Genomic DNA, 26,799 nt, shown 5'->3' with positions numbered 1-26,799 from the left:
AGCCTATGCCAGCGCCTGCTTGGTGGCAGCGCATGCCACTGCCTGCTTGATGGCTGGCAGGTGCTGACTGACCTGCCGCTGCTCTCACAGCTGCCTGGGAGCTGGTTGCCTCTGGCAGCCATGTTGCAGTGCAGCGCAAGTGCAGAGAGCTCTTGCCATGATGCAATGCCAATGTACAGCACAGTGATGTAGATGTCAGGCAGCAGCGCCTCAAGCATGTGTGATAGGAGTGGGCTGTGCTGCTGCACCCAGCTGTGCAGGCGCAGTGGCATGCTGCCAGTGAGAGGCACACGCTCTGCTGCAGGCGGCAGATGTGCATGCCTGTGCGTGCACTGACAGCAGTGCCAGGCATGGCTGCAGCAGTCTTGCCATGCGTGCACACCGCCTATGTGTGCATGTGCTGCTTCCCACACCATCCGAGGGCCGCATAACTCAGTTGGCCAGAGTGTGGAGCTAATATAAGGTGTTCCTGTGTATTACTCCAAAGCCGGCGGTTCGAGCCCGCCTGTGGTCATTTTTGCCGGTCCGGGGCCGGGAGGGTGCTTTTTTTTCAGCTGAGGAGCATCAGCAGCTCCTTGGCCCTGCGCCTGCTGAGTTTCAGACGCTCCGGGGTGCGGGCAGGCGAGAGAGGCGGCTTAGAAGGTGAAGGCATGCCTCATCCACTCCAGGCGCGCGCGCCGCACGGCCCTCCACCTACGCGCCGCGCGACCCTCGAGCCTGGCTCAGCACCGCCATCTCCCGCATGCTCGTCACATCGTCCAGCTCGCTGCGGTGCGCAGCGCCGAGCCGCCTGCCGTTCCTGGCGCCGGTGTGGCGGCGCTGCGCCTCGACGGTGACGGGCCCCGGCGGCGTGCGCAGCACCATCCCCTCGAGCTCGCGCCCCGCCCGCTCCGGCGACGGCACGCGGCACAAGCACCTCGACGGCGACCGCGGGTGAGTGCTGAATGGTGGTGACTTCTGTGCACACACTGACCCACACACAGCTACCTGGCCTTCACCAAGGCGTCGCTCTTCAAGCTCACACTGCCGCTCGCGCCGCCGTCGGGCGACCCCGAGTCGCCGGCGAGCAAGTCGAGCTCGGCGTCGGCACAGGCCGAGCACGCGGGCAGCACCGACAAGGGCAAAAGCACCTCGGCGACCACGCCCTGGGAGCAGCGCGTCGACGAGGGCCACATCGTCTCGCAGGTCGCCAAGCGCGCCGAGCCGCGCCGCGACGACCGCCGCTCGCAGGACTCGGCCGTCGAGGAGCGCGGCTCGGACCGTGCCGAGGATGAGTTTGATGCCGATGCGCCGGCGCACAGCGTCGTGTTCCTGCTGCATGCCGGGCAGCCGCTGAGCTACGTCTCCAGCTGTGAGTCGCCCGCACGAGGCGTGTCCGGCTTGGCTAACCCACCACAGTGATCCGCGCCGAGGGACCGTCTGCCCGGCCGATCCGCTCAGACAAGCACGGCGAGCACGAGCCCGGCACGCCGCCCAACGACACGCTCGACCGCGGCCTGCCGCCGATCACATTCCACACCCGCCCGCGCGACCCCAAGCGCTGGTCGCCGGCGACGGGCTTCGGCGACTATCTGCGCGACGCCAGCCGGCTGGGCAGCTTCACGATCCGCGTCGGCGAGCGCGAGATCCTCGTCGACGTGCCGAGCTTCGAGGACCGCACGCGCTTCCTGCGCGGCAACCTGTATGCCAAGATGGAGGAAATCGAGCGCATGAGCCGCATCAAGGCCGAGTGCGACAAGCTCGCGCACGTCGGCACGCGCCGCTTCGCCCTCGCCGGTGTCGGCGTGCTCGGCGCGTGGTGGGTCGGCGTGTGCTATGCGACGTTCTTCACCGAGCTGGGCTGGGATGCGATGGAGCCGACCAGTGAGTGGACTGGAGTGAGTGCAGAGTTGCGGAGCTGACTCGCCCCTGCGCCGCAGCCTACCTCGTGTACGTCTCGATGAGCCAGCACGGTCCTCCCTTGCTGACACGCCCTCTGTAGTGGACTGGGCACACTCATGGGCGGCTACATCTGGTTCCTCACCCACAACCGCGAGGTGCGCATGCAGGAAGCATGTCCTATACGCAGCACTGACTGTTGCTGCAGGTCTCGTACCGCGCCGTGCTCAACGAGACGACGTCGAAGCGGCAGCAGTCGCTGTACATCACCCGCGGCCTGAACCTGAATCGCTACGAAGAGCTGAGTGAGTGGACAGCGGCAGCTCGCTGCTAGAGCTTTGCTGACCCTTCTGCAGTCGATGACGCCAAGGAGCTGCGCAAGCAGATCAAGCGTGTGGCCGGCGACGTGAGCGCTGCCGTCTGGCGTGTGCCTGCATTGCGCTGACGCTCTGCTCGGCAGTACGACCTCGAGTGGGACCAGGGCGAGACAGCCTCGGCTGAGAAGTCGAAGCGGGCGCTGGACGTCGTGCGCAAGCGCGAGGCAGCAGATCAGAACGGCAAGAAGAAGGTCAGCCTGCCGTGGCGCCCTCTGCCTTATCACTGCTCACTCGCTGCACCAGGACGACGACGAAGAGGACGAGGATCACGACGACCACGACGACGACACGCACGAGGACAAGGACGCCGACGGCCAGCCCGACGCCACGCAGCGCCCGCAGCGGCAGAAGAAGGACGCGCGTGCGGCGCTCAAGGAGAAGAAGAGGGACGACTAGGGCTCGCGCGACGGCAGCACTTCACACATTCATACACATCCCGCACATCAATACACTCATACATCTGTCCACACTGTGAAGTGAGCTGGCTGACTTCAGACTAGATGGGTGAGGGATGAGGTCAAGGCGCACGGCTGTGGTGCGGAAGCCCAATCACTGCAGCGACACTCCGCATGATGGCGATCTGATCGCATTTGGGGCCGCGAGACTTGACACGCGGAACGGAAAGTGAGGCTGCATCGTCCAGACGGCGAGAGGTCGGACGACGGAAGTAGAGGTACAGCTGCGGAACATGTGTGGTGGCGCCTTCGGAGGCTCGAGATGAGTGGTGTCGGATCAGAGACGTATGCACATGCGAGAACGGGAAGATGGTGACGGCGGAGGTTAGAGGCGTGACTGGAAGCGTGCGAGGGCAGTAGAGCGACTCTCGATGACGCGGAGACGTCAAGAGCAGTCTTGCCGCACCGCGGAGGGCGACAGTGCTTTCTGCGAAGGCTAGTCAGCGCGGAATCAGGGCAGCACATTGAGAATCAGGCTCACACGAAGTCTAGCTGCTGCCGCTGGCCGTCGAGGTGATGGCCGTGGCGAGGAGGTGCGCGGCGACGCCGTTGGCGTCCTCGATGCCGAGCGGCGCCAGCTCGAGCCAGCGACCGGCCAGGTACGCCTTGACGGTGGCAGAGCGCCAGGTGTCGACGTTGGTGGAGGCGCCGAGCGACTTGACTGCCTCGACGAGCTGCTCTTGGCGCACCGTGATCATGATGTCGTTGATGCCCTCGCGGCGCGCCTGGTTGAGCTGGGCGCGCTCGCTGGAGCTGATCGACGCCGGCGCTGAAGCGTTCTCTGCCTGTGCCGACGCCTGCGCGGTGAGAACTCGAGCTTGCTGCGCTTTGCTGGCCCGAGCAGCGCGCTCCTGGACGGCCTTGGCCTGTCCTTCCTCCTTCTGCGCCTTTGCAGCTTGCTTCTCGGAGGCGAGCGCCGCGCGCTGCTGAGCGGCCTTGGCCAGCGCGTCTTCCTTCTGCATCTTGATGCGTGTGCGCGCGGCTTGCTTCTCATCTGCGAGGCGCTGCACATCTTTGATCCAGTAGACCTTTTGACCCCTCGTCAGCCCTTGCACGCTCTCTGGCCTGTACTAGTGGAACGCACGGCCACGTTGCGCACATATCCGAACATGTACATCACCGTGTTGTGTGAAGGACGCAGCGCACGCATCTCTTGCCAGTTGAGTGCGAACTTCTTCTGCGCCTGGCTAGCTGAGAGGTACGACTAGAAAGAGCGTCAGGAGACCATGATGAGCTGAGCTGCGTGGCTGTCTCACATATATCGGCTTGTTCGTGCAGACGTAGCAGAGCATGCGCTTCGAAGCGTTGTGATGGTGGCGCCCGCCCCAATACTGAGTAGCCAACGACAGACCCACCTCTGGCACGTGGAGGAGTGCACTACACTCGTAGCAGGCGAGGCCGCGCTTGATCAAGACAGCCAGACGATCGGAGACGTTGGTTCTGCGAGTGTAGGTCTTCTTCAAACGGTCGTCGCGCAGGCAGCAGCGCTCCAGCACGCGGCCATCCTGTCGCGACAGGAGCTAGATGAGATGGCGTAGACCAGCACACGGACGCGGCGCCAACTCACGATAGCACTGTTGAAAGTGCGGCAGGTATGCGCCAGGCGCAGCGCCGCGGGAAGGCTGAGCGAGTCGTAGATGCGGTCGTAGAGCTCGACGGGTCTGTTGCGCAGGTGTGAGACGGCGGGTGGTGGCAGCGCGAGGCTACAGCAGCGATACGCACAGGTCCAGAAAGGCGCACGGCGGGGCCTCTACGACGGGCTCTTCGACGAAGGCCTTGGAGCGGGACTCCTTGGGCGCCGTCTTCTTGCGCTTAGCGGTGCGCGCCATCGCTGTGGGCGCGAGAGAGGCGAGGTGGCAGGCGCGTGACGTGACGAGGACTAGCGAGAGAGAGGGACAGCTCAGGCAGGCAGGCAGGTGGGGATGGTGGAGGACGGGAAGCAGGAGCGCTGGTTGTCTGTCAGCGCCCACTCGGGCGCAGCGGCGGGCGGCGCAGCGCACGGCCGCCAGCGCAGCGTCGGCACGCCTCCTGAGGCACCGATTCGGGCAAGGCGCCCTCGCGCGCGGCCTGCCCGATAGAGCAGCGCGCCAGACGCGCCACTTAACGCGCTCTCGCAGCGACACGCGTGCGCCAGCCCCCGTCTTCGCTGTCCTCCTTCTCGCTCGCACACGCGCGGCCTCGCAAGGGCAAGCACGGCAGTGCCATCAGCCTCAGCGACACACCGGCACGCCAGTCAAAGTCTCGTTGTTCTATTTGGCTTCGTTTCGTGCTGGCGGCCGAGAAGGACCGCGTCGGGAGGAGGGTAGGGGTGGGGTTTCGTGCATGAGCCACGGCGTGCGTGCATCGTTTTCGAGGGAGGGAGGGGCAAGGGACGTAGGGGCAAGGGAAGAGCGAGGCAGCGACACGGACGACAGCGGCCAGTGCGGGCTGGCCTGCTGGTCGTCGCGGCGGACCTCCGAGTCGTCCGGGAGATGGACAGGATGGCGCGAGGAAGGGGCGTGGAAGAAGCGAAGCCGGGACTAGAGGGGACGCGGGCCGAGATGAAAGAGGTCGTAGGCGGTGCTGTGGCGAGGTATAGGCGGAGTGCTCGTCGAAAGGGCGGTGCGAAGCGGTTGATGAAGCAGAGGCGGAGGGCGCAGTCGCATCACGCCTAGCCGTAGAGCCGCACGATGCCGTCGGCGCCCGCACTGGCAAAGTACGGCGCCGAGGGATGGTAGAGCACGGCCAGCACGCCCTCGCCCGACTTCTTGCGGTGCGAGCTGATCTCCTGCACGCACACGGCGCCCACGTTCTGCCGTGTCTCGCCCGCCTCGCCGCCCTCGCCAGCGCTGGCCTTCGTCTCGCCGCTGCTGACGCCCGTGATGCCGATGATGTCCCAGAAGCGCACGCTGCAGTCGTGCCCGCCCGACACGAGCGTCAGGCCGGCCGGATCGATGTCGAGCGCCGTGACGGCGTCGAGGTGCGCCTGCATGGACAGCACACAATCGCCTGTTGGAGAGTGTCAGTCTGCTGCAGTGCACACGTGTACCTTCGAGCACTCACCCGACTCGAGGTCGAACATCCGGATGTACTTGTCCTCGTGCGCCGTGACAAGCAGCGGCAGCGTCGGGTGGCTGACGCACTTGTTGATCTGCGTCGACGGTGTGCCGTCTGTGGTAGGGTCAGCCACGTGCTGTGCGCGCAACATCGTCACCGCTCCTCACCGTACGTCTCGGTGCTCTTCAGCACGAGCAGCTCGCGGCCCGTCTCAATCTCGAAGAGCTTCACCACCGAGTCCGAGTACGACACGGCGCACGCGCGCAGGTTCGAGTGACAGATGCTGACCGACGTCGGCACAGGCAGCGGGCCAGCGGCGCGCGCGGCGTCAGCGTCGGCCGAGCCCTCGGTGCCGTAGTAGTCCCAGCTGAGGCGCAGGCCCGGCGTGTCCGTGTTCCAAATCTTGACCGAGCCGTCCGCCGAGACGGTGGCGAGCACGTGCGTGTCGTCGCTGAGCGGCAGCAGCGCCATGTCCCACACCGCCTGCGTGTGCCCGGCGAGCGTGGCAATCTCCATGTCCTCAAACGGCGGGTACGGGCCCGTGGTGCGCTCAGGCAGGCGCCACACGCGCACGCTGGCGTCCATGCTGCCGCTGTACATGCGGCGCTTCGCCGACGAGACGGCCACGCACGTCACGGGCTCAGAGTGCCCGCGATATGTGAGGATCGGCTCCGTGTCGGCGCCAGAGCGCCCGGCTGGCTGCTCCAGCGTCGCGGGGTCGAGCCGCCAGAACTTGATCGTGTTGTCGTCCGAGGCGGAGATGGCGTCGGGCCCATCAAAGGCGATAGCGCGCACGGCGTCGAGGTGGTTGCGCAGGACACGCTTGGCCTTCCACATTTGGCTCGAGTTGTCCTCAACTGCGCGCGACGAGGCCGCGGCGTCCTCCTCCGGCTCCATGCTGAGGCTGGCGAGCTCATCTTCGTCCGAGCGCGGCTTGCCGCTAGCCTTCATCAGCTGCGTGACGCGCTCCGACGTCAGGGCCAGAGCGGCAGCGTCCGGAGCGCTGGCATCGTCGCCGTCCTCGCGTGCCCGCCGGGCTTCGCGCTTCTCGCGTTCCCGCTGGCCGACCTCCTTGAGCTTCGCCCAGTCGGACGCGCTGCCGCTGGACGTGTTGCCGGGCGCGCCAGGGCCCCGGTAGACGGCAGTAACCTGGTCCTGCTCCTCGTCGTGCGGCGCGTCGTCCGATGGCAGAGCCGCCACGCCGACAGAGGGCGCCGGCGGAGGCGCGCTGGGCTGGTCGTCCGTCAGGTACGGCGTGACCTCATCGCCGGGCTGCGAGGCGGCATCTTCGCTGAGAGCGGGCGAGGCGCCCAGCGGGTCGCTGCCAGCTGCGCTCTGCGGCGCCGCCTGCTCGTCCTCAATGGTCTCTGACTCGTGCAGCGGGCTCTCGCCCGCCTTGCGGCCCAGCTCGGCGCCCTGCTGCGCCGGCCGAGTCGCCGTCAAGGCGCTGGCCCGCGGCATGCCCTTGGCCTGCGCAGTACCGATGTTGGCAATCGGCCGCTGCAGAATGCCCGTCGGCTGCAGCGCCGGCGCCTGCGGAGCAGCTGCGCTTATGGTCTCTGGCGCAGCTGCCTGGCTCGCCGGCACGTTGTCAGGCAAGATCTTGCGCGGACGCTGCAGCATGCCAGCGGCGCCAGAGGCGGGCCGGTCCGGCAGCGGGTTCAGCGTCGACGCGCTGGTGAGGTACGAGATCTCCTGCAGGCACCTGTGACAAAGGTGTCAGCTTCAGCAGCAGCACCAGTCGCCAGACGACGCACTGCTTCAGGTAGTCGCGGCTCTTGGCCCGCGCGCGCGGGTCCTTGGAGTTGGTCGTCGGCTGCCGCGACAGGGAGCTGGAGCCGTTCATCGTGGCGCCGGGGCCCATGACCGTCGATGAGGCAAAGCCAGCGTTGAAGGTGGATGCACCTCGCGGCTCGGGACCTGCACAAGAAGGTCAGCCTCGGCAGCCGGCTCTTGCGAAGCCGCGTGACGCACCCTCGGACTCTGCCCGCGCAGGCGAGCTGCGGCCGCTGGACGACGTAGCCCGCTCCAGGCCCTGCAGCGTCGCAAACTTGGACGCCGGAATGCCAGTGATGGCGCCAGCGCTCGGTGCGCCTGCGGTCTGCTGACCCGCACCAGAGAGGTACTTGTTCCTGAGGCGACGAATCAGCTCTGCAGACTGAACAGCTATGCAAGCGGCTCACCTCTCCTGGCGCAGCGCATACTCGAGCATCTTGACGCGTCGCATCAGGTCCGTCTTGAGGTTCTCGACGCCGCGCCGCTCGCCCTCGAGCAGCGCAATGCGTGCCTGCAGGTACCGCTGTGAGCACATTCTGCCGAGCAGCACACAGCACTCAGCACTGACCCTCATCTCGGCGCGCTCAATCTCCCACTCGTTGCGGTCGCGCTCGTAGCGGCGCCACTCGCTCTGCAGGAAGTGCAGGATGCCGGCGAGCGTGTACTCGGGCTGCGGCGGCGCGCCGTTGTCGCTCGTGCCCGCCGGCGCGCCCGACGTCTGGCTGCCGCCGCCCGCGGCCGAGCCCTGCGCCTGCTGTTGCTGCTGCTGCATATTCTGTGCGTGCATGCCGTTGGAGAGGAGCGAGCCGGTGGCGCCCGAGTTCATCGCGGCGCCGCCGAAGCCAGCGCCGTTGCTGCCGTACGTGCCGAGGGCGCCCGCGAAGCCGGCAGACATCTGCTCGGGCGTGGGGCACGCCCTGGCTGCGGAGAGGCCGTGCGTGCACGAGCGGTGCGCGACGGCGGGTGTGCGAGGCGCTGCTGCTGCGGATGCGGATGCGAAGAGCACGCGAGTGCGGAGAAGGGAGGAGCTGCCTGAGGGCCGGTGGATGGAGAGATGAGAAGGCCAGTGCGCAAGCGCGCGCGAGATCGCGACTCTCGGCCAGCGGCGCGCGGCGGGCGGCGGGCGACGACGGCACGGCGCCGCTGTCGTACGGGCGGCGCGCCCCGCCGGCGTCTCATCACGCCGCGCATCACGCTGCAGCGCTGCCAGCGGCGACCGCAAAAGGCTTTGCGGGGACGACACGGCGCACACGACCGCGCCGCCAGCGTGAGAGCGAGCACGCTGAGCGGCTGCGACGGCCTTCGCTGCCATCCGCCGTCTCAAACGCTGTAGAGCGAGCATGTGGCGGATGAGAACGGCTCAAAATAATGGACAGGCAAGCACAATGCTAGCTAGCTGCTTTCCGACTGGCATCGGCCGCTCGTCGGCTGGGAGAGCGGCAAAAGCGAGGCCTGATGTGGTCTCCGTCTCATACATAGCCCGGCTGCTGGAGGCTCCAAACTGGCGCCTGCACACGACTTGCGCTAGTTGTCGAGCGCACACGTCTCTATAAAGAGGACACTGCCTTCTTCTGCTGTAGACCTATGACACTCAGGTGCTGCCGTCGAAGCTGCGGCGAGCGTCGGCATGAGTCTCAACGAGCGAGCCGCAGCCAGGCTGAGGGCCGCTCCAGCCAGCCTCAGGCTTCCGCTTCAAGCTGCAGGCTCCTCTGCTGCTGCCACTCGCCCGATTCTCAGGCTGGCCCTTCCTCCAAAGATCTGCTCTCTCAGATCTGTCCTGCACTGAAGTCGGACCCATAGCACACGACGCGAAGTCGCTGCTGCGGCGAACTCATCTCGGGCGCAGAGCGCTCCCCGGGCCGCCGATCCGAGGCCCGAGCGCCCCACATCGGTCTCGCGCCGCATTTTCTTCCCGTCCGAGGTCATGCTCAGCGCCGTCGTGCTTCGAAGCGTGCTCAGCTCGCAGCGGCAGCCGGCCATGAGAAGGAGGCTGCACTGCAGGCAAGGGTCCTGCGGCGGATGGCGTACCTGCGGCGGCGGCGGAGAGCGTGACGCCTGTGGCGCTGCGGCTGCCCGCTGCGAGGGACGCGGCGAGATGCCCTGTGTGGCGCTTGCTGCCCTGCATGCTGCATAGGCGCGAGAGGCGCCGAGCGATCCTGCCGCTGCGGCTGCTCGGCCCGCTGCGGTGCGGTGCGGTGCGGTGTGGAGCGGCGGATGCAGCCATCGTCGTCGCTGCGCCGCCGACGTGCGTGCGAGACCTTGCTGCCTGCTGCTCGCCTGCCCTCGGCTTGCCTCGGCCCCGCCTCTCGGCGCTGCGGCACTCTCGACGCCCGCTGCCATCTGTGCCTGCCGCGGCAATGGCCACTTTGCTGCCTAGGCTCTGCACCGTCGGCGTGCCGCGTGGACGTCTGTCGAGTGTTCGGGCAGAGGAGCGGCGGAGCAGGCCGCTCGAGTTCTTTGAGTTGAGAGGCTCCGCCCCGGCGCGGCACGGCAGCTGCGGGTGCCGAGGGCGCCGCATGGCACGAAGGCGAGGAGGGAGAGAGGGCGGCAGCGGAGGCTTGCGGCGTGCGGCGCGCTCTCTCTCCGCTCCGCCGCGCCGCGTCCCACGGCAAAGGCGCGCTCCAGTCCAGGCCGCCGGGCTGCGCCTTGCGCACTCACCACCACCATCCACCAGCAGCCCGCCATGCCCAAGCGTCCACGCACGCAGGACAGCGCCGGCTCGCGCGCCTCGTTCGTCGCCGCCATGCCGCGCCGCCCGGGCACGAGCAGCAGCGCGCGCAGCTTCGCCAGCGGCCTCTCCTTCCGCAGCGACGCCGCCAGCAGCAGCAGCGCCGCCGCCAGCACCGCCGCCAGCACGGCGCCGTCCAGCGCCGCCGAGCACGCCAGTGGTGCCGAGCCCACGTCGCCGTCGGGCAGCCGCCTGAGCCGCACCGGCAGCCGCGCCCGCCACTTCGTCCACGGCCTCCAGACCTTCGTCGGCGGCCTCACCATGTCGCAGCCGCGCGGCAGCAGCAGCGGCGCACACTCGCAGCAGCCGGCAACGGCGCCGGCTGCGAGCACATCGATGCGCTCTGTTGCCGCCGCTGTGCCCTTGTCCGATGCACCCTCGTCGCCCTCGTCGTCCGGCACGCCCTCGTGGGACGCCACGACCTCCACAAACGCCTCGTCGCCGGCGCCTGCCTCGGCCAGCGGCAGCAGAGGGCGTGCGGTAGCGCCCGCAGCTCCACCTGGTGTGTCGCCTGGCTGGCAGGTCGGCGACGAAAAGTGCATGCAGGCGTGGACAGCCACTGGCCCGCTGCGCGACGACAGCGGCTGGAACCCGCTGCAGTCGTACCCAGGCAAGCGGCTGCCGTCGCTCGTCGCCAGCGACGCCACGCCGTCGCGCCACAGCGCCGAGATGAAGGACGCCACGCCGGCGCCGCCATCGCGCGGCGCCAGCATGGAGATGCGCGACGCTGCGGCGCCCGAGCCGCCAAGCAAGGCGCCGACGCCACGCACGCCGCAGCTGCCGCAGATGGCGTCGCGGCGAGAGAGCGCCATCTCCGTCGACAGCATCGCTGCCGAGTCATCCGCCATCCCGCAGTCTGCACCGCCGGCTCCACTCTCCAAGCCTCTGCCGAATCCGCACGCCGATCCGCCTGCCGCACCAGCGCGCCCGCCTCCCAGCGCACCGCCAACAGGCGCCGCGCCGGCGTACCGAGCCGCGCCGCAGAGTGCCGTGTCTGCTCCGCACACATTCGATCCGGATGCCCAGTACTCACTGGAAGATTACGAGATCCTCGATACGCTTGGTGAGTCGCGCAGCCCGCTCTGCGGCTTCCCACTGCTCACTACGCCTCAGGCACGGGCACCTTTGGCCGCGTGCAGCTCGTGCGCCTTAAGCACCTGCCGGCCAGCCGGCCGGACGCATACTTCGCGATGAAGATCCTCGCCAAGTCCGAAGTGGTGCGGCTGAAGCAAGTCGAGCACATCAACTCGGAGCGCGCAATCCTGAGCGAGGTGCAGCACCCGTTCATCGTCAATCTGCGCCACACGCTGCAGGACAGCCGCAACGTGTACATGATCATGGACTACGTGCCCGGCGGCGAGATCTTCTCGCACCTGCGCCGCGCCGGACGCTTCCCGACGGACGTGACGCGCTTCTACATCGCCACGCTCGTCCTCGCCATCGACTACATGCACCGCCAGAAGGTCATCTACCGCGACCTGAAGCCCGAGAACCTGCTGCTCGACTCGCGCGGATACACGAAGATCACCGGTGCGTCGTTGCGGCTAGAGATGCTCTGCTGCGGCTGACACGCGCCTCGCAGACTTCGGCTTCGCTAAGCACGTCGAGGGCCGCACCTGGACGCTCTGCGGCACGCCCGAGTACCTGGCGCCGGAGATCATCGAGTCGAAAGGCCACGGGCAGGCCGTCGACTGGTGGGCGCTCGGCATTCTGGCGTACGAGATGCTGGCTGGGTGAGCAGTGCCGAGTGCAGCTCTCTTTTGCTAGACTGACACGCGGCGACGCAGCTTCCCGCCGTACTTTGACGACCATCCATTCGGCACGTACGAGAAGATCCTCAAGGGCAACCTTGCCTTTCCCTCGCACGTCGGTGAGTGGCGCTGCCAGCCATGCCGCCAGGATCCGCACTCACGCCACGACAGACTCGGTCTCGCGCGATCTCATCCGCAGCCTGCTCAACAAGGACGTCTCGAAGCGCCTCGGCAACCTGCGTGGCGGCGCCGAGGACGTCAAGAACCACTTCTGGTTCCACGGCGTCGACTGGCGGGCGCTCGAGGCGGGCCACCTGCAGGCTCCCATCATCCCGCGGCGAGGCGCGCCGGGCACGACGGAGAACTTCTCCAAGTACGCAGCGCCTGAAGCCAACTCGATGCCCGGCCTCCGCGGCCGCGAGGCGGACGCTGCGGCGATGGCCGCCGACCAGTACGCGCATCTCTTCCGCGCCTTCTAGGGCGCACACTTCCCGATCCCTTCTCATCTCGCTCTCGTCTCTTTCCTGCCTCACCTCCTGTATCCGCCTCTCTCGTCGATTCCCCCGGTGCCTCTGACCTTCTGCCACCCCCGATGCGCTCGCGTCTCCTTGTTCCCTAACATATCCGCATCGCTACAGATCACCACCGCCTCCATCACCCGCTCCAGCTAATGATCGCCTCCATCCCAGCCCCACTCCTCTCCACACTTGCACGGAATGGCACACACTGAGTCTCATACGCGGGTGACATTTCTCTATGCTGTGGGTGCCTTTGCCGCGTCTCCGTCTTCTGCCAGCTCCACGGCCGCGAGCTTCTCCGTCAGCGCGGCCAGGTCGGTCCTGAGCGAGGACGAGCGTCAATATGTGCACCGCGTGCCGGCGATCCGCGGCAAGACTCACTTCAGCCGCATCAGCGCCGCGAGCTCGCCGTCGACATTGGCAGTCGCCGCCTCCTCCTCGCCCTTCTTGGCCGTCTCCTTGGCCTTGCGCACCACCTCGCTCTGTTTCCGCATCTCCTCGTCGAGCGCCTTCCACTCTGCCGTCGGGCGCTTGAGCTGCGGCGCCTGCGGCGCGGCCTTCTTCGCCGCCTTGGCCTGCTTCATCGCCTGCTTCTTGCTCAGCGTCGGCGCTGCGTCGGCCTTGGACGGCTCGCCGCCGAACTGCTTGCGCCACTCCTCCTCCTTCTTGGCGTCGATCGGCTTGAAGAGGTGCGCCGGCTTGCCGATGCGGTGGCCCGGCAGCAGGTCGAGGGAGAAGCGCGCCTTTGGCGGGTTGGCCGCGGCGGACGAGACCTGGTCGCCGGGCACCACCTTGCCGTTCGTCGTGTCCTCGACGGGCACCGTGCGCGGCGGAGCGTTGAGCTGCGCGCAGATCGCGTCGGCTGTGTCGGGCATGAAGGGGTGCACGAGCGCGCTGAGCACCCAGATGAGGTTGACAGCCACGAGCATCGTGGCGTCGCACTCTGCACGCGAGTTGGCAAACAGGCTGTTGTCCACGCCGGCCTCGACGAGGAAGACGTTGCCGCGCGCCGAGATCTGCATCATCGTCTGCAGGCCCAGGCGCACCTTGACGGCGTCCATGGCGACGGCGTACTGCGAGAGCAGCGTGTTCACATCGCGCACGACGCGCGCAAAGAGCGGCGCACCTCGCTCTGGCGCAGCCTCTTCGCCGCCCGAGTGCGGCGCAGCGCCCTCCAGTGCCTCCGGACCGACGCGCAGGCCCATGCCCTCCGGCAGCTCCGGCAGTACGCCGTCGTACTGCGCCACGAGAAAGCGCAGCACACGGTTGACAAAGTTGCCGAGGTTTGCCAGCAGCTCCGAGTTGTTGCGCAGGATGAACTCGTGCCAGCTGAACTGCGTGTCGCCCGTCTCGGGCCGGTTGGCGAGCAGGTAGTAGCGCCACACGCTGTTGCTGACGCCGATCTGGCCCGCCTTGTCGCCGAAGACGCCGATGTTGCGCGACTTGCTGAACTTGCCCTGCTCGTAGTTGAGGTACTCGGTCGTCGAGATGTGGTGCAGCATCGTCCACTTGTCCTTCGTGCCGAGCAGGCAGGACGGGAAGATGACCGTGTGGAAGCGCACGTTGTCCTGCGAGCGATTGATGAGCTCTCATGGGCCCACCTCGGCATTGCCGACTTCACTCACCTTGCCCATGAACTGGTACAGCTTGACATCCTCCGGCGCATGCCACCACTGCCGCCACTCGTCGGTGTAGTTGGCCGTGATGCTCGGGTAGCCAATCGGCGCGTCGAACCAGACGTACAGCACCTTTCCCTCCATGCCCTCAACCGGCACAGGCACGCCCCACGAGAGGTCACGCGTGAGGCTGAACGGCCGCAGGCCCTCGCGGAACCAGCTCTCGGTGATCTGCCGCGAGTTGGCCGTCCAGGCGCCAGCGTTGGCCGCCTCGCGCGACCACGCCTCCGTCAGCGGCTGCAGCTTGTCGGCGCGCAGGAAGAGGTGCGACGAGTCGCGCGGCACCGGCGAGCTCTTGCAAAGCTTGCAGTGCGGCTTGATGAGCTCGATGGCGTCGAGCAGCTGGCCGCAGCCGTCGCACTGGTCGCCCCGTGCGTCCTGTCCAGGTACTCGCCATCAGCGTCACCAACGGCAGTCGCTGCGCCCGCACTCACGTCATAGTTGCACTTCGGACACGTGCCCTCCACGAAGCGGTCTGCCAGGAAGCGCTGGTCCTTCTCGCAGAAGAGCTGCGTCATGGAGCGCTTCTCGAGGTAGCCGTTGTCGTACAGCTTGAGGAAGATGGCCTGGGCGACTTCCGTCTGCTTGGGCGTGCTGGTGCGGCCGAAGTGGTCGAAGCCGATGTTGAACCACTCGTACACGCTGGCGTGCAGCGCGTGGTACTTGTCGCACAGCTCGCGCGGCGTCACCTTGTCCTCGAGCGCCTTGGTCTCGGTCGCCGTGCCGTACTCGTCGGTGCCGCAGATGTAGAGCGTGTTGCGGGCGCGCGAGCGCGAGTAGCGCGCATACACGTCGGCGGAGAGGGTGCTGCCGATGATGTTGCCGAGGTGCGGCACGTTGTTGACGTAGGGCAGGGCGCTCGTGATGAGCACGTTGCCCTCGCCGGCGCGCGGCAGGATGACGGGCGCCTTCTCGCCATTCGCCGGGCGTGTCGTCTTGAAGAGAAGCGCCGGCGCCTCGGCGATGCGGCGCGAGCCCGCGGCGTCTGGCGCAGGGGCGGCGGGGAACGGCGAGGCCATGGGTGCGCAGCGGGTGGGTGGTGGTGGGTGCGAGGCGAGGTGTGGGGCCGGCACACGACCACGGACGTGCACGAGTCAGGCAGAGCAGGCGAGGGCGCAAGAGAGAGGAGCCGCGGCACTTGCACGTGCGGGACTACAAGTGCTGGCGGATTCTTGTATTGCCGGCACGCTGTCGACTTCAACTGAACGATGAGAAGTTGTAGTCGCGCTGCACAAAAAAGTTGCCGCGAGGGGCTCGGCTCGAAGAAGCCTCGCCCCGCTTCCTGTTCCTGTTCATCTCTCACTCCACCCATCACCACGTTCCACACTCGCCCAGCATGGCCAAGCGCAGGAAGAAGACGCGCACGCACCTCAAGGGCGTGAGTGCTGCCGTGTACGCTGCGCTTCTTGCACCACTCACCCTGCCACACAGCCGAACAACTCGGCCAACACCGCCACGAATGCGCCCAAGAGCTTCGTCGTGCGCGCCGGCAAGGTCGGCCGCAGCGCCGCCGCCCTCGTCGCCGACGTGCGCAAGACGATGGAGCCCAACACGGCGTCGCGTCTGCGGGTGCGTGTGGTCGCACTCTTGCTGGCCTGACCAGCTCAGCTGACACCGCCTCTCCCTCAGGAACGGCTGAGCAACCGGCTGCGCGACTTCGTCGCCATGGCCGGCCCGCTCGGCGTCACGCACCTGCTGCTCCTCAGCCAGCCGGACAAGGCAACGAGCCAGGCACACCTGAATCTGCGCATTGCGCGTGCGCCGCGCGGCCCGACGTGCACCTTCCGCGTCAACAAGTTTGCGCTGGCGCGCGACGTGGCGGCGGCGCAGAAGCGGCCGCGCGCGCCGGGTGGAGAGTTTGGCACACCGCCGCTGGTGAGTAGAGGTGGGAGCGAGAAGCCAGGCGCTGCAGGATGGAGAAGTCTCTTGGGCGCGAGCCGTACTTATGACTCTGCCCCACTGCTGACCCGCGCTTCTCAGCTCGTGCTGAACAACTTTGGCAGCCAAGAGAAGCACGTGAAGCTGCTGGTCACCGTCTTCCAGGGCCTCTTTCCGCCGATTCAGGTTCAGTCTGTGAGTGTGATGCTTCGCTGCAGCTAGAACTCGCCTGACGCAGATGCGCAACTAGATGCCGCTCTCGCAAGCACGCCGCATCGTGCTGCTCTCCTACGACAGCGCGACGGGCACCATCGACTGGCGCCACTACCTCATCACTGTGCGCCCCGTCGGCGTCACGCGGAGAGTGCGGCGAGTCATCGAGGGCGCGCACAGCGGGGCACGCGGACGCGTGCCAAATCTGGCAGACGCCGCCGACATCTCGGCGTACGTGCTCGGTCGGACAAGCGGCGGCGACGGCTTCGAGACCGATGCGTCCAGTGCGTCGGAGGCTGAGAGCGACGTGGAGGGCGTGCCGAGCAACCAGGTGGAGCTGCCGGCCAGCTACGTCGGCCGCGGCAACGTGGGCGGCGAGAAGCGCGCCGTGCGGCTGCGTGAGCTGGGCCCGCGCATGGAGCTGCGCTGCATCAAGATTCAGGAGGGCATTCCGGGCGCGGGCAAGAAGGGCGAGGCGCCGGGCGAGGTGCTCTGGCACGACTATGGTGAGTGGCGCTGTGCGTGTCGCCTGCTCGACGCTGCTGACGCGCTCATCGCTGTGCAGTCAAGAAGACGCGCGCCGAGGTCAACGAGATGTCGCGCGCCGCCGCATCGCGCAACAAGGTCAAGGCCGAGCGGCGCAGCGAGCAGGAGGCCAACGTAGAGCGCAAGGCCGCCGAGGCTGCTGCCCGCAAGACAGGCGGCAAGCGTGGCAAGCGCGATGAGCCGCAGCCTGGCGACGAGGCGGACAGCGAGGAGGGCGATGAGGCGCTTGACGCGATCGAGAGTGATGAGGAGGATGAGTTCGCGTACGAGGACCGCATTGCCGGAGGAGGAGAGCCAGGCGACGGCGACCTGTTCGACGATGAGGGAGCTGCGGAGGATGAGGATGAGGACCTCTCCATCGGCGGCTCAGAGGACGAGGATGAGGATGAGGACGACTCGGACCTCTCGCCAATCGAGGTCACGGGCCAGGACTACGACGAGTCCGACTCGGACGACGCACAAGAAGCGCCGCGCAAGATGCCGCGCGACGGCAGTGCAGCGCGTGGGCGAGGCCGGGGCGGCTTCCGTGGCCGGGGCGGCATCGCGAGGGCACACGTCGGGCGTGGAGATCGGCCTGGCAGCGGCCGGGGCGGCGCAGGAGCGCGGGGCGGCAGGCGATAGATGTAATGTAACGGTCCGTTCACTCAGTCACACTCGCGAGGAGGGGCCCAGACTGAGCTGGCAAGGGGTAAATTGGTGGGACGCAGACGCGCGACAAATATGGGGCAGGTATGGCGGGAGGGAGCAGCGAGCAGGAGAGCGGTATGGAGCATGAGGTGTGATGGGTCTCTAGCGGCGCAGCCCCTCGCGAATCGTAGCGGAGCGCAGCTGGGTGCGCAGAAAGGCGGCACGCTCGTCGTAGCGCAGGCGCACATCTTCTCGTCGTCGCGCAATGCTCGCCAGCTCAGCCGCGAGCTGGCTCACCTCGGCGTCCGCCTCTGCATCGTCGCTCGTCGCGCTCGTGCCGTCGTCCGAGACGAGGCTGTGAACGGAGTTGCGATGCGCCATCGGCGGCGCAGTGAGCAGGTTGCCGATGCTGCTGCGGCGCGGAGCCGCTGGAGGCGTGGTGACGAAGCCAGCTTGCTTGCGCAGTGCCGGCTGGCTCGCTGTGCCGTGCAACATCGAGCGTGCGCCGTTGCTCTCGCCTGCGACTGAGCGCTGGCTTGCTGCGTACGCGCGCTGCAGCTGAGCATGCGTGAGGGTATACTGGCTGATGGCCTTGTGTTCGAGCGCGGCAAAGGAGCCTAGCAACCGTTTGCCTTCCTCCTCGACGATGGCCACCTCAGCCTTGAGCTCGGCGGCGGAGCGGTCGGCATTCTCGACGCCCAGCATCATCGCTGCGCCGTTGCTGGACGAGAAACCCGAGTCGCCGGAGCGCGAGCGCATCGCAGAGCCTGGCCGCGCAACAGCGCTCCTGGGGCCAGGCTGCGGCGATGCAGCGTTATGTATCGAGCGTGCATAGCGTGCAGAGGCCACCTCCGCCTCGAGCTCCTTTTGGCTCGCGCGCGTGCGTGAGCTGTTCGAGCGCCCGAGAGTCGTCGCCGTCTGCCAAAGACTGCGCGAGTCGGAGCGTGCAGATGACGGCAACATGAGGCTGTCGCCGCTGCGCATCGATGAGCTGCCGTGGCCGTCGGTGCTCTGTGCTCCGGCCCAGCTCGATGGCCCGCTCGTGGGCGGCGCAGAGCGCGGATGTGGGTGCGACGTGGTGCGGCCGCGCATCGACAAGACCGACGACTTGCGGAAGATGGTGGCGAAGTTGCTCAGCGATGAGCGCGTCGAGCGCATGGAGCGGTGCGAGGATTCAAGATGCAGCGGTGGCGGCGGCTCCGCGGCAGCTGAGTGAAGGGTGAGCAACACACCGCAGCAGCAGACCCGCAAGACTCACGCTCCGATTTCCGTGCGGCCGTCACGCCGCTCACTCGATGCTCTCGCGGCATCTCCAGTGCGCCTTCGCCCTGCGCTCCCTCGAACACGGCCTGCCGCAGCTGACGATAGTCTTCGTCTGCGAGCAGCCCGTCGCCATGCGCCACAGCCAGCTCGTTCAGGCGCGCCGCGAGCGACAGGCCGTCCCCGCTGCTGCTCTGCGCATGGCTGACGCGCGGCTTCGGCGACCGCCCGGGCGTCGAGGCCGTGGCAGGGCGTGGTGTCTTGCCCGACGCTCGCACAGTGCCGCCAGCAGCGGGGAAGCGCTGCGACATAGACGCATCTGTGCCGCTGCCGTAGCTCTCTGTGCTGCGATGCGACGTGCTGGGCGTCATGAAAGCGCGAGAGGAGCTCGACGGAGCCCGCGGCGTCGATGTCGGCGAGGAGAGGGCCGAGCTGATGCCCGTGCGCAGGTGCGAGTCGCCAGAGAAGGAGTACGAGACGGAGTTGTTGCGCGAAGGCGACCGCGGCATCAAGTCTTCGAAGGCGTACGACGAGCCGCTCGCGCTGTGACTGTGCGCTGTGGAGAGGGACGGCAGGCCGTCGCGCGAGCGAACCACGGACGAGCTGGCCTCCCACGCCGACGCCAGCAGCGAGCCGCCCGTGGGCGACAGCGCGCCTTGCCGCGAAGCTGGACGTGATGGTGGCCGAGCCGGCGAGCTGGAACGCTCGCCTCGCGGCCGCGGCGACGCGGGCATGATGCGCACGGGCGCGCCGTCGTCGAGCGGTGCGACGGCGACGCGGTTCGGCCGCCAGGTCAGCGCCTCGTCTGCCGGGTCGGACTGCTCGCGCGGCCGGATGAAGGACGAAGGCGGCGGCACTGATGACGGCGCATCAGACGAGATGCCCTAGCTTGCCACTCGCACTGCGCACACTCACTGGTCGTCTTGCTGCTCGACGCCGGCCGCCGCGGCTGCGGCTCCTCGCGGCCCGGCAGCTCTGCGCGCCGCTTGCTCCGCTCGCGGAAGCTCAGCAGTGCCCCTCGCTTGCTCTCCGTCGGGCTGATGCCGGCCGTGCTCGACGGCAGCGGTGCGCCCTGGATGCCCACCGCATCGCCAGCGCCGGCACGCCTACGCCGCGCCGCGCCGTCCGAGTACGAGACATCCTCGGGCGACGCGTACGACGTGCTGCCGCTGGGATACGCCTCGGAGCCCGACGGCGACGAGGAGACGGAGCCGCGGCGGAAGAAGGCGCGCATGCGGGCAGCGCCGGCCGGCCCGCTGCGCAGGCGAGGCTCCTAGAGGCCGAGCGGGACGAGATGCGGCCTGGACGCGCTGCAGTGCCGCACTACGACGAATGACCGCAAGGCGAGGTGCGAGAGTGGACGCAAGCCGCTGGCGCCGCTGCGACTGATGCGATGAGATGAGCAGCGGCCGAGAGGAGCGATGGTGGATGGGACACAGGAAGCAGCGGAGAGGAAGCAGGATCGCCGCCTGCGCCTTGCGCTGCTCGGCCACGCCACGCGACGCTCGCGCCGCCGCGCGCGGCGCGCCATCCGCTCACCGCATCCGTGCGCGCACCGCAGCGGGACGCCTTTGTCTCAGCTCTCGGCTCAGCCACAGAACTCTGGAACTGCTACAGCTGCAGCTTGCAGCATGAGGATCTCGCTCGGCTCTGTGCGTCTGGATCAGCTCCCCGGACCAGCCAGCGAGCGGCCGTTGCGGGTACATCCGACGCCTCGGTCCGCTGCACTTTTCGCGCGCTGCGCCCGCACGTCAAAGGAAGGCTCGGCCACTGAGCCTTGAGAGTGCGGCTTGCACCCCTCGCCCAGTTCCGCGGCCTGTGGACACCTCGCAATCGTCCCGAGGCTCCCCTCCTTGACGGCGGCTCTGATTCTCACAGCGAGCTGGTGCTGGCGCTTGCAATCCGGAGCAGCGTCGAGTCAGCCTAGTGATAGAACGGCACATAGACCAACTCACAGCGCCACTCGCTGCCTCCTGAGCCTCATCACGCAGACGGGCCGGCTGTTGACAGCGCCAGCCACGGCGTAGCACCTCACATCTCCTGTCCTTTCCGGTCTGCTTCAGCGCTGCTGCCGAGAGCTGCGGCCGCAGCGGCCATCCTTTTGAGGTGGAGCAAACGCGAAATGCCCCTTCCTTGCGGCCGGAGCGCGGATGCAGCATCGGGCGTCTGCGCGCCCGATGCGCTGCGGCCGAAAGCACACGCTGCGGTACGGCACATGGCCTGCCTCTGCACCACATCCGCCTCGCCTGCGCAGCTGCAGAGCATCAAGACGCGCATCGGACCGGACCGGAGACGAGCGGAGAGAAGCAGACGAAGCGGCAAGGACGAGCTCGGGATACTCGCACCGTCTCCTCGGCAGCCGCAGGTCGATGCGCTGCCGCATCACGTTGGCGCGCCGCGATTTCTCCTCGAGCATGAGACGCCCTGCGGCGTGCCGGGCCGGCGCCGGCGGCAGCAGATGAGGCGGCGGGTCGTGCGGCCGCTAACGATGGAATAGCGGCACGACGAGCTGCAGCACATGCAAGCGGAGATTTTGCTTTTGTCGTCCGTGCTGACGAGCGCATGCTCTCCACAGCACCAGCGAGGCCATGCGCGGCATCGGCCACCGGCGTGCTGCTCGGCCACTAAAGTCGCAATCTACATCTCAGGGCGCCGTCCGCACTGACGGGCGTACTTATTCAGGGCACCGCCCGCCCGCCGGCCGCGCCTTGCGCCCTCTCGCACTTACCCCTCAACGACGACGACGAGCAGCGGCCCGGATCATCGGCCCGGCACAGCCTGCGCAGGCAGAGAGGAGCACATTGGCTTGCGCCCGAGCAGCGTATAAGAGGACGAGCAGCGCCAAGTGCAGCTGGGCCATCTCACCACCAACCGCCAGCATGTCACCCACCGCCGTTCCTCCCACGCCCGGCCTGCAGCCGCCGCCGACGCCGGGCCTCGAGGCGCCGCCGACGCCGCGCCTGCTCTCGGGCATGGCGCGCATCCAGGGCGACGAGCTGCCCACGTTTGCGCCGCCCGAGCTCGAGGGCAGCATGGATGTGTGTGCCATCGTCGACAGCCACGTGCGCCACTCACCCGAGCAGCCGTTCGTCGTGTGGAGCGGCGCCGACGGCCGCGACTGCGTGCTCAAGGGCAAGGAGTGGTTCCCCGCCATCTTCTATGCCGCGCGTGTCATCGGCCGCGAGTTTGGCGTCGACCTCGACGCCGGCGAGCGCTTCCCGCTGCACGAGCGGCCTATCATCGCCATGCTCACCTCGGCGGAGCATCAGCGCTACTACACGATGGGTCAGTGCTGCAGCGCTGCGAGTCCAGACCGTTCGCTGACTCTCTCACAGCGATGGGCATCATCCGCGCCGGCGCCGTCGTCTTTCCAATTGCCAACGGCAACTCTGCGCCGGCCATCGCGAGCCTGCTCCGCGCGCGCAAGGTCGCAGCGCTCATCGTCGATCCCGACGGCCAGGCGCCGGAGCTCGCCGCCACGCTTGAGCGCGCGCTGGCCGAGGTCAAGGCCGACGACCCGCAGCACGAGATCAAGCGCATCGTGATGCCGCCGTGGGACGACATGTTCTCGCCGAAGCACCTCGATGCACCCTTCCTGCCTCCCATGCCGGTGCTGCCGATGGACGCGCTCATCCTCACGCTTCACTCGTCCGGCACCACGGCGTTCCCCAAGCCCGTCGACCTCAGTCTGCACAGCTGGCTGTGCGCCTCGCGCGCGCGCAACTGGCTCTCGATGCCGTTCGGCGGCCGGCGCACCTTCCTCGGCGCCATGCCGCCGTATCATGCGCTCGGCGTGCTGCTCTCGCAGTCCGTCACCATGACGGCGGGCTCCACCGTTGCGCTCTCGCCGCCGAGCCAGGCCTGGGTGAGTCTGCTGCGAGAAGCCAGCGAAAGCGCAGTCCTGACGGTCTCCTGTGTCCCAGCCGCCCTCGCCGGTGACCACCCTCAAGACAATGGCGCAGCTCAGATCGGACGTGACAGTCGTCGCGCCCATCTTCTTGCAGCTCTGGGCGCAGGACGACCGCGCTATCGAGGTGCTCAAGCGGATGGACTCGGTGGGCTACGGCGGCGGGCCGTTGAGCGAGGCCGCAGTGAGTCGCTCGTCAGCCGCTTCTCGCGCCACTTGCTGAGCGTGCATCGCAGGGCAACAAGCTCGCCGAGCGTGGCGTTCGGCTGGCGAACATCTACGGCTCGACGGAGGCCATGGTCTTCACCATCCTGTGAGCTCGCTGATACGCTTGCTTGAGCTCGCCTGCTGACGCGCACTTGCAGCGAGCCTCTTGAAGGCGGCAAGATGTGGGCGTGGAGCAAGCGTGCACCCGCTGCAGACGTCATCTACCGACCGACGGGCGTGGAGGGCGAATACGAGATCGTGCTCGCCGTGAGTGTCGGAGCGCTGCGTGACGCAGGGTGCGCCGCTGACTGGCGCGGCAGGGAAACGAAAACTACCGGCCCTCGATGTTCAACGACACGTACATGGGCAAGAAGGTGTGGGCGATGGGCGACATCGTCGTGCTGCACCCCAAGGACGAGAACTACTTTAAGATCATCGGCCGCATGGACGACCAGATCATGCTCTCCTCGGGCGAGAAGGTAAGTGTCAGACGGCGCATGCCAGAGCGAAAGCACGCTCACGCCTCGCCCAGATCAACCCTGCGCCGCTCCTGACGATGATCCAGGCCCACCCGTCGATCTCCGGCGCCGTCTTCTTCGGCCGCGGCCGACCGTTCGCCGGCGTCATCGTGGAGCCAGCGGGCGGCAAGACCATCGATCCCGAGGACGACGCCGCCATCGCTGCCTTCCGCCGCGAGATCTGGCCGGTTATCGAGCGTGTCAACGCCTATGCGCCCGCACACGCGCACATCTGGCGCGAGATGATCGTCGTCGCCAGCCCGTCGAAGGCGTTCACGCGCACGGGCAAGGGCTCGCTGCGCAACGGCGCCATCAGCAAGGAATACGTGCCGGAGATTGAGCGCGCCTATGAACGCTTCGAGGAGGCCAGCGTCGCCGGCGCCGTCAGCGTGCCCGCATATTGGGATGAGACGTCGGCGTACACGTACATGCAGCAGGTCGTGGCTGGCGCTCTCGAGCGCGATGTGTCGTCGCTCTCAGACGAGGCCGACATCTTCCAGGTGCTCGGCGCAGACTCGCTGCGCGCCACGGTCATCCGCAACACCGTGCACTCTGCGCTGTCGAGCAACACCGCGACCAAGGGCCTCCGCGTGCCTGCTAACTTCGTCTACGACCACCCGAACATCCGCTCGATGGCCGCCGCCCTGCTGAGCATTGTCAAGGGCGACGACGACGGCAAGGACGCGGTGCAGCGCAAGCTGACGGCCATGACTGAGCTGATCGGCAAGTACACGGCGGCTTGGCCCAAGCACGTAGGCACGAAGCCGACGCCGCAGCGCGAGACTCTGCTCGTTACTGGTGTGAGTCCTGGCGAACTGTGTCTGCTGCATGTGCTGATCCTCTGCCACAGACGACCGGTGGTGTCGGCGCCCACATCCTCGAGCAGGCGCTGAAGAGCGAGTCGATCGAGAAGGTCTTTGCCGTCAACCGCCCAAGCCAGGCGCAGTCGATCAAGGCGCGCCACCAGGCCACCTTCACCGACCGCGGCCTCGACGTCGCGCTGCTGGACAGCCCCAAGCTCTCGTTGCTCGAGGCACGCCTCGAGGACGGCCAGACCTTTGGCCTGCGGGACGACGTGTACGCCGCCCTGCGAGACGAGACGACTTGCATCTATCACGTGCGCCGCCCGTACCCCGCTCCTCGCCCTCTCTGCTGACGCTCCTGTGCAGGTCGCATGGCGCCTTGACTTCAACCTCAGCCTGTCGAGCTTCGAGGGCAGCATCGCCGCGACGCGCAGCCTCATCGATCTTTCGCTTGCCAGCCCGCTAGCGCGTCCGCCGCCCCTCATCTTCACGTCCAGCATTGGCACTCTCGCCGGCTGGAAGGATCCGGCCATCGCCGTACCGGAGGAGCCCCTGAACGATCTCAGCATCTCGCTCGGCGCCGGCTATGGCGAGTCGAAGGCCGTCACCGAGCGCATCCTCCTCGCCGCCGCCGAGCAGACGCCGATCGACACGCTTTCCGTGCGTCTGGGACAGATGAGCGGCTCCACCACTTCCGGCTGCTGGGCAGTGACCGACTGGTGAGTGAAGAATTTTCTCCATCGAGCGTCCATCAGACTCACACCTCCGCGCCAGGCTGCCGCTCATCGTCAAGACTGGCAGCGTGCCCGAGGTCGCCTGCCTGCCCGAGGCCTCCGACAGCATCGCGTGGCTGCCTTCCGACGTCGCCGCCACGGCGCTGCTCGACTTCCGCTCCTCCATCGGCTCTGAGCGCGTGCTGAACCTCGTGCACCCGCGCCCGGTGCCCTGGACCGCCGTGATGAGTCCGATCGCCGAGGCCTTGAAGGTGCCGCTCGTGCCGTTCGCCGAGTGGCTCGCGCGCCTCAATCGCTCGCCCGAGACGCCCGAGGCGATGGAGCGCAACCCGGCGCTCAAGCTGCGCGGCTTCTTTGCCGGCTCGCACGCCAAGGCACAGCGTACCGCTGCACTGCTGAAGAGCGCCGGATCGACGGCTCAGCCCGAGGCCTTCACAGGCGTCACGCTCAGCACGACGAAGGCGCAGCAGCAGAGCAGCGTGCTGCGCCAGGCGCCGCAGCTCGGCCCCAAGGCGGCGCTGGCGTGGCTCCACTTCTGGCGCCGGAAGCAGTTTGTTCTCTAGCGTCTCGATTCGTCTCAATTAATGCCTATAGTCTATTGTGTGTGCATCGTGCAACGGGCAACTCGAGGAGCATGTCGCGCCGAGCGCGCGGAAGCGGTGAGAGGCCCTTGATGAGGACGAGCCAGCCAGGTTAAAGCGCCCAGCTACGCACGCGACACTCACGCACCCCTCAGCTCCTGATCACCAACTACCAACGTCGATCCTTCGTGGCTCGACTCCCCGAGTGAGCGCTCATTTCTCAGCGTGTAGTCGCTATTTGGTGGCCTACTCACGTTCTCTGTCGGACGCAGGCGTGGAGCCTTCGCACCGTCGCTCTTGGTGTCTGTCCTCGAGCTCGAAGCACCGAAGGTCGAAAATAGCGTATCGCAATGTCATCCTCGCCACATGGCTCCGCGGGCATCGCGGAGCAGATCTCGCAGCACTTTCGACAGTTTCGAGACTCTCGGTGCCCAGACTGGGAGTTCGACGACTTCCTGATGCGAATCATGAGCGGTCCGAACGCTCCTTACATGCGCCCGATCAAGCTACCGCCAGGCGTGGTGAACGGCTTCATGCGGCTGTGAGTCAGTCTTTCGCTTGCCACCCATATGACTGACAGGACAAGTCCGCCTGAGGTGCACTCGGTCATCTTTCAGGAGTTCGTCGACAACGAGTACGACGGTAATGTAGACCCCTGCAGGCTGACGCATGTCTGTCGATACTTGTTCTACGGTCTTGTGCGTTTTCTGGCACCTTCAGACTTGCCGGGGTGATGCGTGCTTACTTCAAGCGATGCTCGGCAGCCAGACATGGTGAGGCCGCCATCGCCCAAGGTGACCATAGTTCCTAGGGAACTGGTCCATACGGAAGTCAACCCGGAGAGACACATCGTACTGGACATCCCGCTGCGCGATGACAAACGCCAGCAATGGCTTCATCGCATGCAGAGAGCGTGCTTCGGGTGTCCGAGCGTGCTTCGTGACTTGCACCACGACAAGGTGTGGTGCGACGACGACGATCCTATCCCGCCATACAAGAACACAGAAGAGCCGTACTATAACGAGGTCGATGTAGATCCCGGAATGGGTTATGTTCACGAGGCGTCACGGAGGATCCTCTGCATGAAGTGCTTACTGAAGCGTCACTATGTCAGTCGTCTCTTCGATACTGCCCCCAGCAGGTCACAGCTAAGGTCAACTACTGATATTTCAACCATTACTCGCAGGCCCATGTGCCACTGGACTATGCCAAGTCATCGTATCGACTCACTGATGATGAGATCGAGCAACTACAGCGTTCCAGCACGGTGTCCATGCGGGCCGCTGTCCACAGAAAACATGATTATCCTGTGCCAGTACGTCTCAAGCAA

At 67.0% G+C, this 26,799-nt stretch overlaps 8 protein-coding genes and 1 non-coding gene across 9 annotated transcripts; 5 read left to right on the top strand and 4 right to left on the bottom strand.

Moving 5' to 3' along the window:
* The first annotated feature begins 421 nt into the window (after positions 1 to 421).
* On the top strand, positions 422 to 514 carry FA09DRAFT_t39. Its single transcript has one exon. It is a non-coding gene; the product is annotated as a tRNA-Ile (tRNA).
* A 223-nt stretch (positions 515 to 737) lies between these two features.
* On the top strand, positions 738 to 2,651 carry FA09DRAFT_321072 (hypothetical protein; the record flags this gene model as incomplete). The annotated part of the gene is made up of 9 exons (XM_025741003.1): positions 738 to 933; positions 984 to 1,351; positions 1,399 to 1,863; positions 1,920 to 1,929; positions 1,982 to 2,036; positions 2,087 to 2,183; positions 2,235 to 2,284; positions 2,339 to 2,446; positions 2,514 to 2,651. The coding sequence occupies exons 1-9, from the start codon at positions 743 to 745 to the stop codon at positions 2,649 to 2,651; spliced, it is 1,482 nt and encodes a 493-aa protein (XP_025596715.1). The 5' UTR covers positions 738 to 742.
* A 1,101-nt stretch (positions 2,652 to 3,752) lies between these two features.
* Positions 3,753 to 4,539, bottom strand: FA09DRAFT_326202 (hypothetical protein; the record flags this gene model as incomplete). The annotated part of the gene is made up of 4 exons (XM_025741197.1): positions 3,753 to 3,914; positions 3,967 to 4,215; positions 4,278 to 4,371; positions 4,433 to 4,539. 4 exons carry the CDS (start codon positions 4,537 to 4,539, stop codon positions 3,753 to 3,755), a joined length of 612 nt encoding a protein of 203 aa, XP_025596714.1.
* A 400-nt stretch (positions 4,540 to 4,939) lies between these two features.
* Positions 4,940 to 8,567, bottom strand: FA09DRAFT_362000 (WD40 repeat-like protein). Its single transcript, XM_025745424.1, has 7 exons — positions 8,091 to 8,567; positions 7,930 to 8,033; positions 7,721 to 7,878; positions 7,504 to 7,666; positions 5,914 to 7,451; positions 5,753 to 5,860; positions 4,940 to 5,698 (listed from the first exon to the last, which is right to left on the bottom strand). Exons 1-7 carry the CDS (start codon positions 8,415 to 8,417, stop codon positions 5,361 to 5,363), a joined length of 2,736 nt encoding a protein of 911 aa, XP_025596713.1. The 5' UTR covers positions 8,418 to 8,567; the 3' UTR covers positions 4,940 to 5,360.
* A 2,469-nt stretch (positions 8,568 to 11,036) lies between these two features.
* Positions 11,037 to 12,480, top strand: FA09DRAFT_300158 (camp-dependent protein kinase catalytic subunit; the record flags this gene model as incomplete). The annotated part of the gene is made up of 5 exons (XM_025740320.1): positions 11,037 to 11,313; positions 11,364 to 11,780; positions 11,833 to 11,983; positions 12,038 to 12,120; positions 12,173 to 12,480. 5 exons carry the CDS (start codon positions 11,037 to 11,039, stop codon positions 12,478 to 12,480), a joined length of 1,236 nt encoding a protein of 411 aa, XP_025596712.1.
* A 248-nt stretch (positions 12,481 to 12,728) lies between these two features.
* On the bottom strand, positions 12,729 to 15,242 carry FA09DRAFT_331318 (hypothetical protein). Its single transcript, XM_025742971.1, has 4 exons — positions 14,630 to 15,242; positions 14,145 to 14,573; positions 12,901 to 14,087; positions 12,729 to 12,840 (listed from the first exon to the last, which is right to left on the bottom strand). Exons 1-4 carry the CDS (start codon positions 15,212 to 15,214, stop codon positions 12,756 to 12,758), a joined length of 2,286 nt encoding a protein of 761 aa, XP_025596711.1. The 5' UTR covers positions 15,215 to 15,242; the 3' UTR covers positions 12,729 to 12,755.
* A 237-nt stretch (positions 15,243 to 15,479) lies between these two features.
* On the top strand, positions 15,480 to 17,477 carry FA09DRAFT_321061 (Brix-domain-containing protein). The gene is made up of 6 exons (XM_025741002.1): positions 15,480 to 15,573; positions 15,627 to 15,764; positions 15,825 to 16,070; positions 16,176 to 16,268; positions 16,324 to 16,792; positions 16,852 to 17,477. The coding sequence occupies exons 1-6, from the start codon at positions 15,532 to 15,534 to the stop codon at positions 17,451 to 17,453; spliced, it is 1,590 nt and encodes a 529-aa protein (XP_025596710.1). The 5' UTR covers positions 15,480 to 15,531; the 3' UTR covers positions 17,454 to 17,477.
* A 144-nt stretch (positions 17,478 to 17,621) lies between these two features.
* FA09DRAFT_361996 (hypothetical protein) lies at positions 17,622 to 20,156 on the bottom strand (the record flags this gene model as incomplete). Its single annotated transcript, XM_025745423.1, has 3 exons — positions 19,635 to 20,156; positions 18,718 to 19,575; positions 17,622 to 18,667 (listed from the first exon to the last, which is right to left on the bottom strand). Exons 1-3 carry the CDS (start codon positions 19,951 to 19,953, stop codon positions 17,622 to 17,624), a joined length of 2,223 nt encoding a protein of 740 aa, XP_025596709.1. The 5' UTR covers positions 19,954 to 20,156.
* A 1,535-nt stretch (positions 20,157 to 21,691) lies between these two features.
* On the top strand, positions 21,692 to 25,451 carry FA09DRAFT_299861 (acetyl-CoA synthetase-like protein; the record flags this gene model as incomplete). Its single annotated transcript, XM_025740309.1, has 10 exons — positions 21,692 to 22,004; positions 22,055 to 22,584; positions 22,643 to 22,810; positions 22,863 to 22,939; positions 22,992 to 23,100; positions 23,154 to 23,312; positions 23,366 to 24,151; positions 24,202 to 24,468; positions 24,521 to 24,873; positions 24,929 to 25,451. 10 exons carry the CDS (start codon positions 21,692 to 21,694, stop codon positions 25,449 to 25,451), a joined length of 3,285 nt encoding a protein of 1,094 aa, XP_025596708.1.
* Between the last annotated feature and the right edge of the window lie 1,348 nt (positions 25,452 to 26,799).

This window comes from Tilletiopsis washingtonensis (genome assembly GCF_003144115.1).
Source record: "Tilletiopsis washingtonensis strain MCA 4186 unplaced genomic scaffold FA09scaffold_17, whole genome shotgun sequence".
NCBI lineage: Eukaryota > Fungi > Basidiomycota > Exobasidiomycetes > Entylomatales > Tilletiopsis > Tilletiopsis washingtonensis.
The sequence above is the reverse complement of the archived record's forward strand: the minus strand, read 5'-3'. Positions and strand labels throughout refer to the sequence as shown.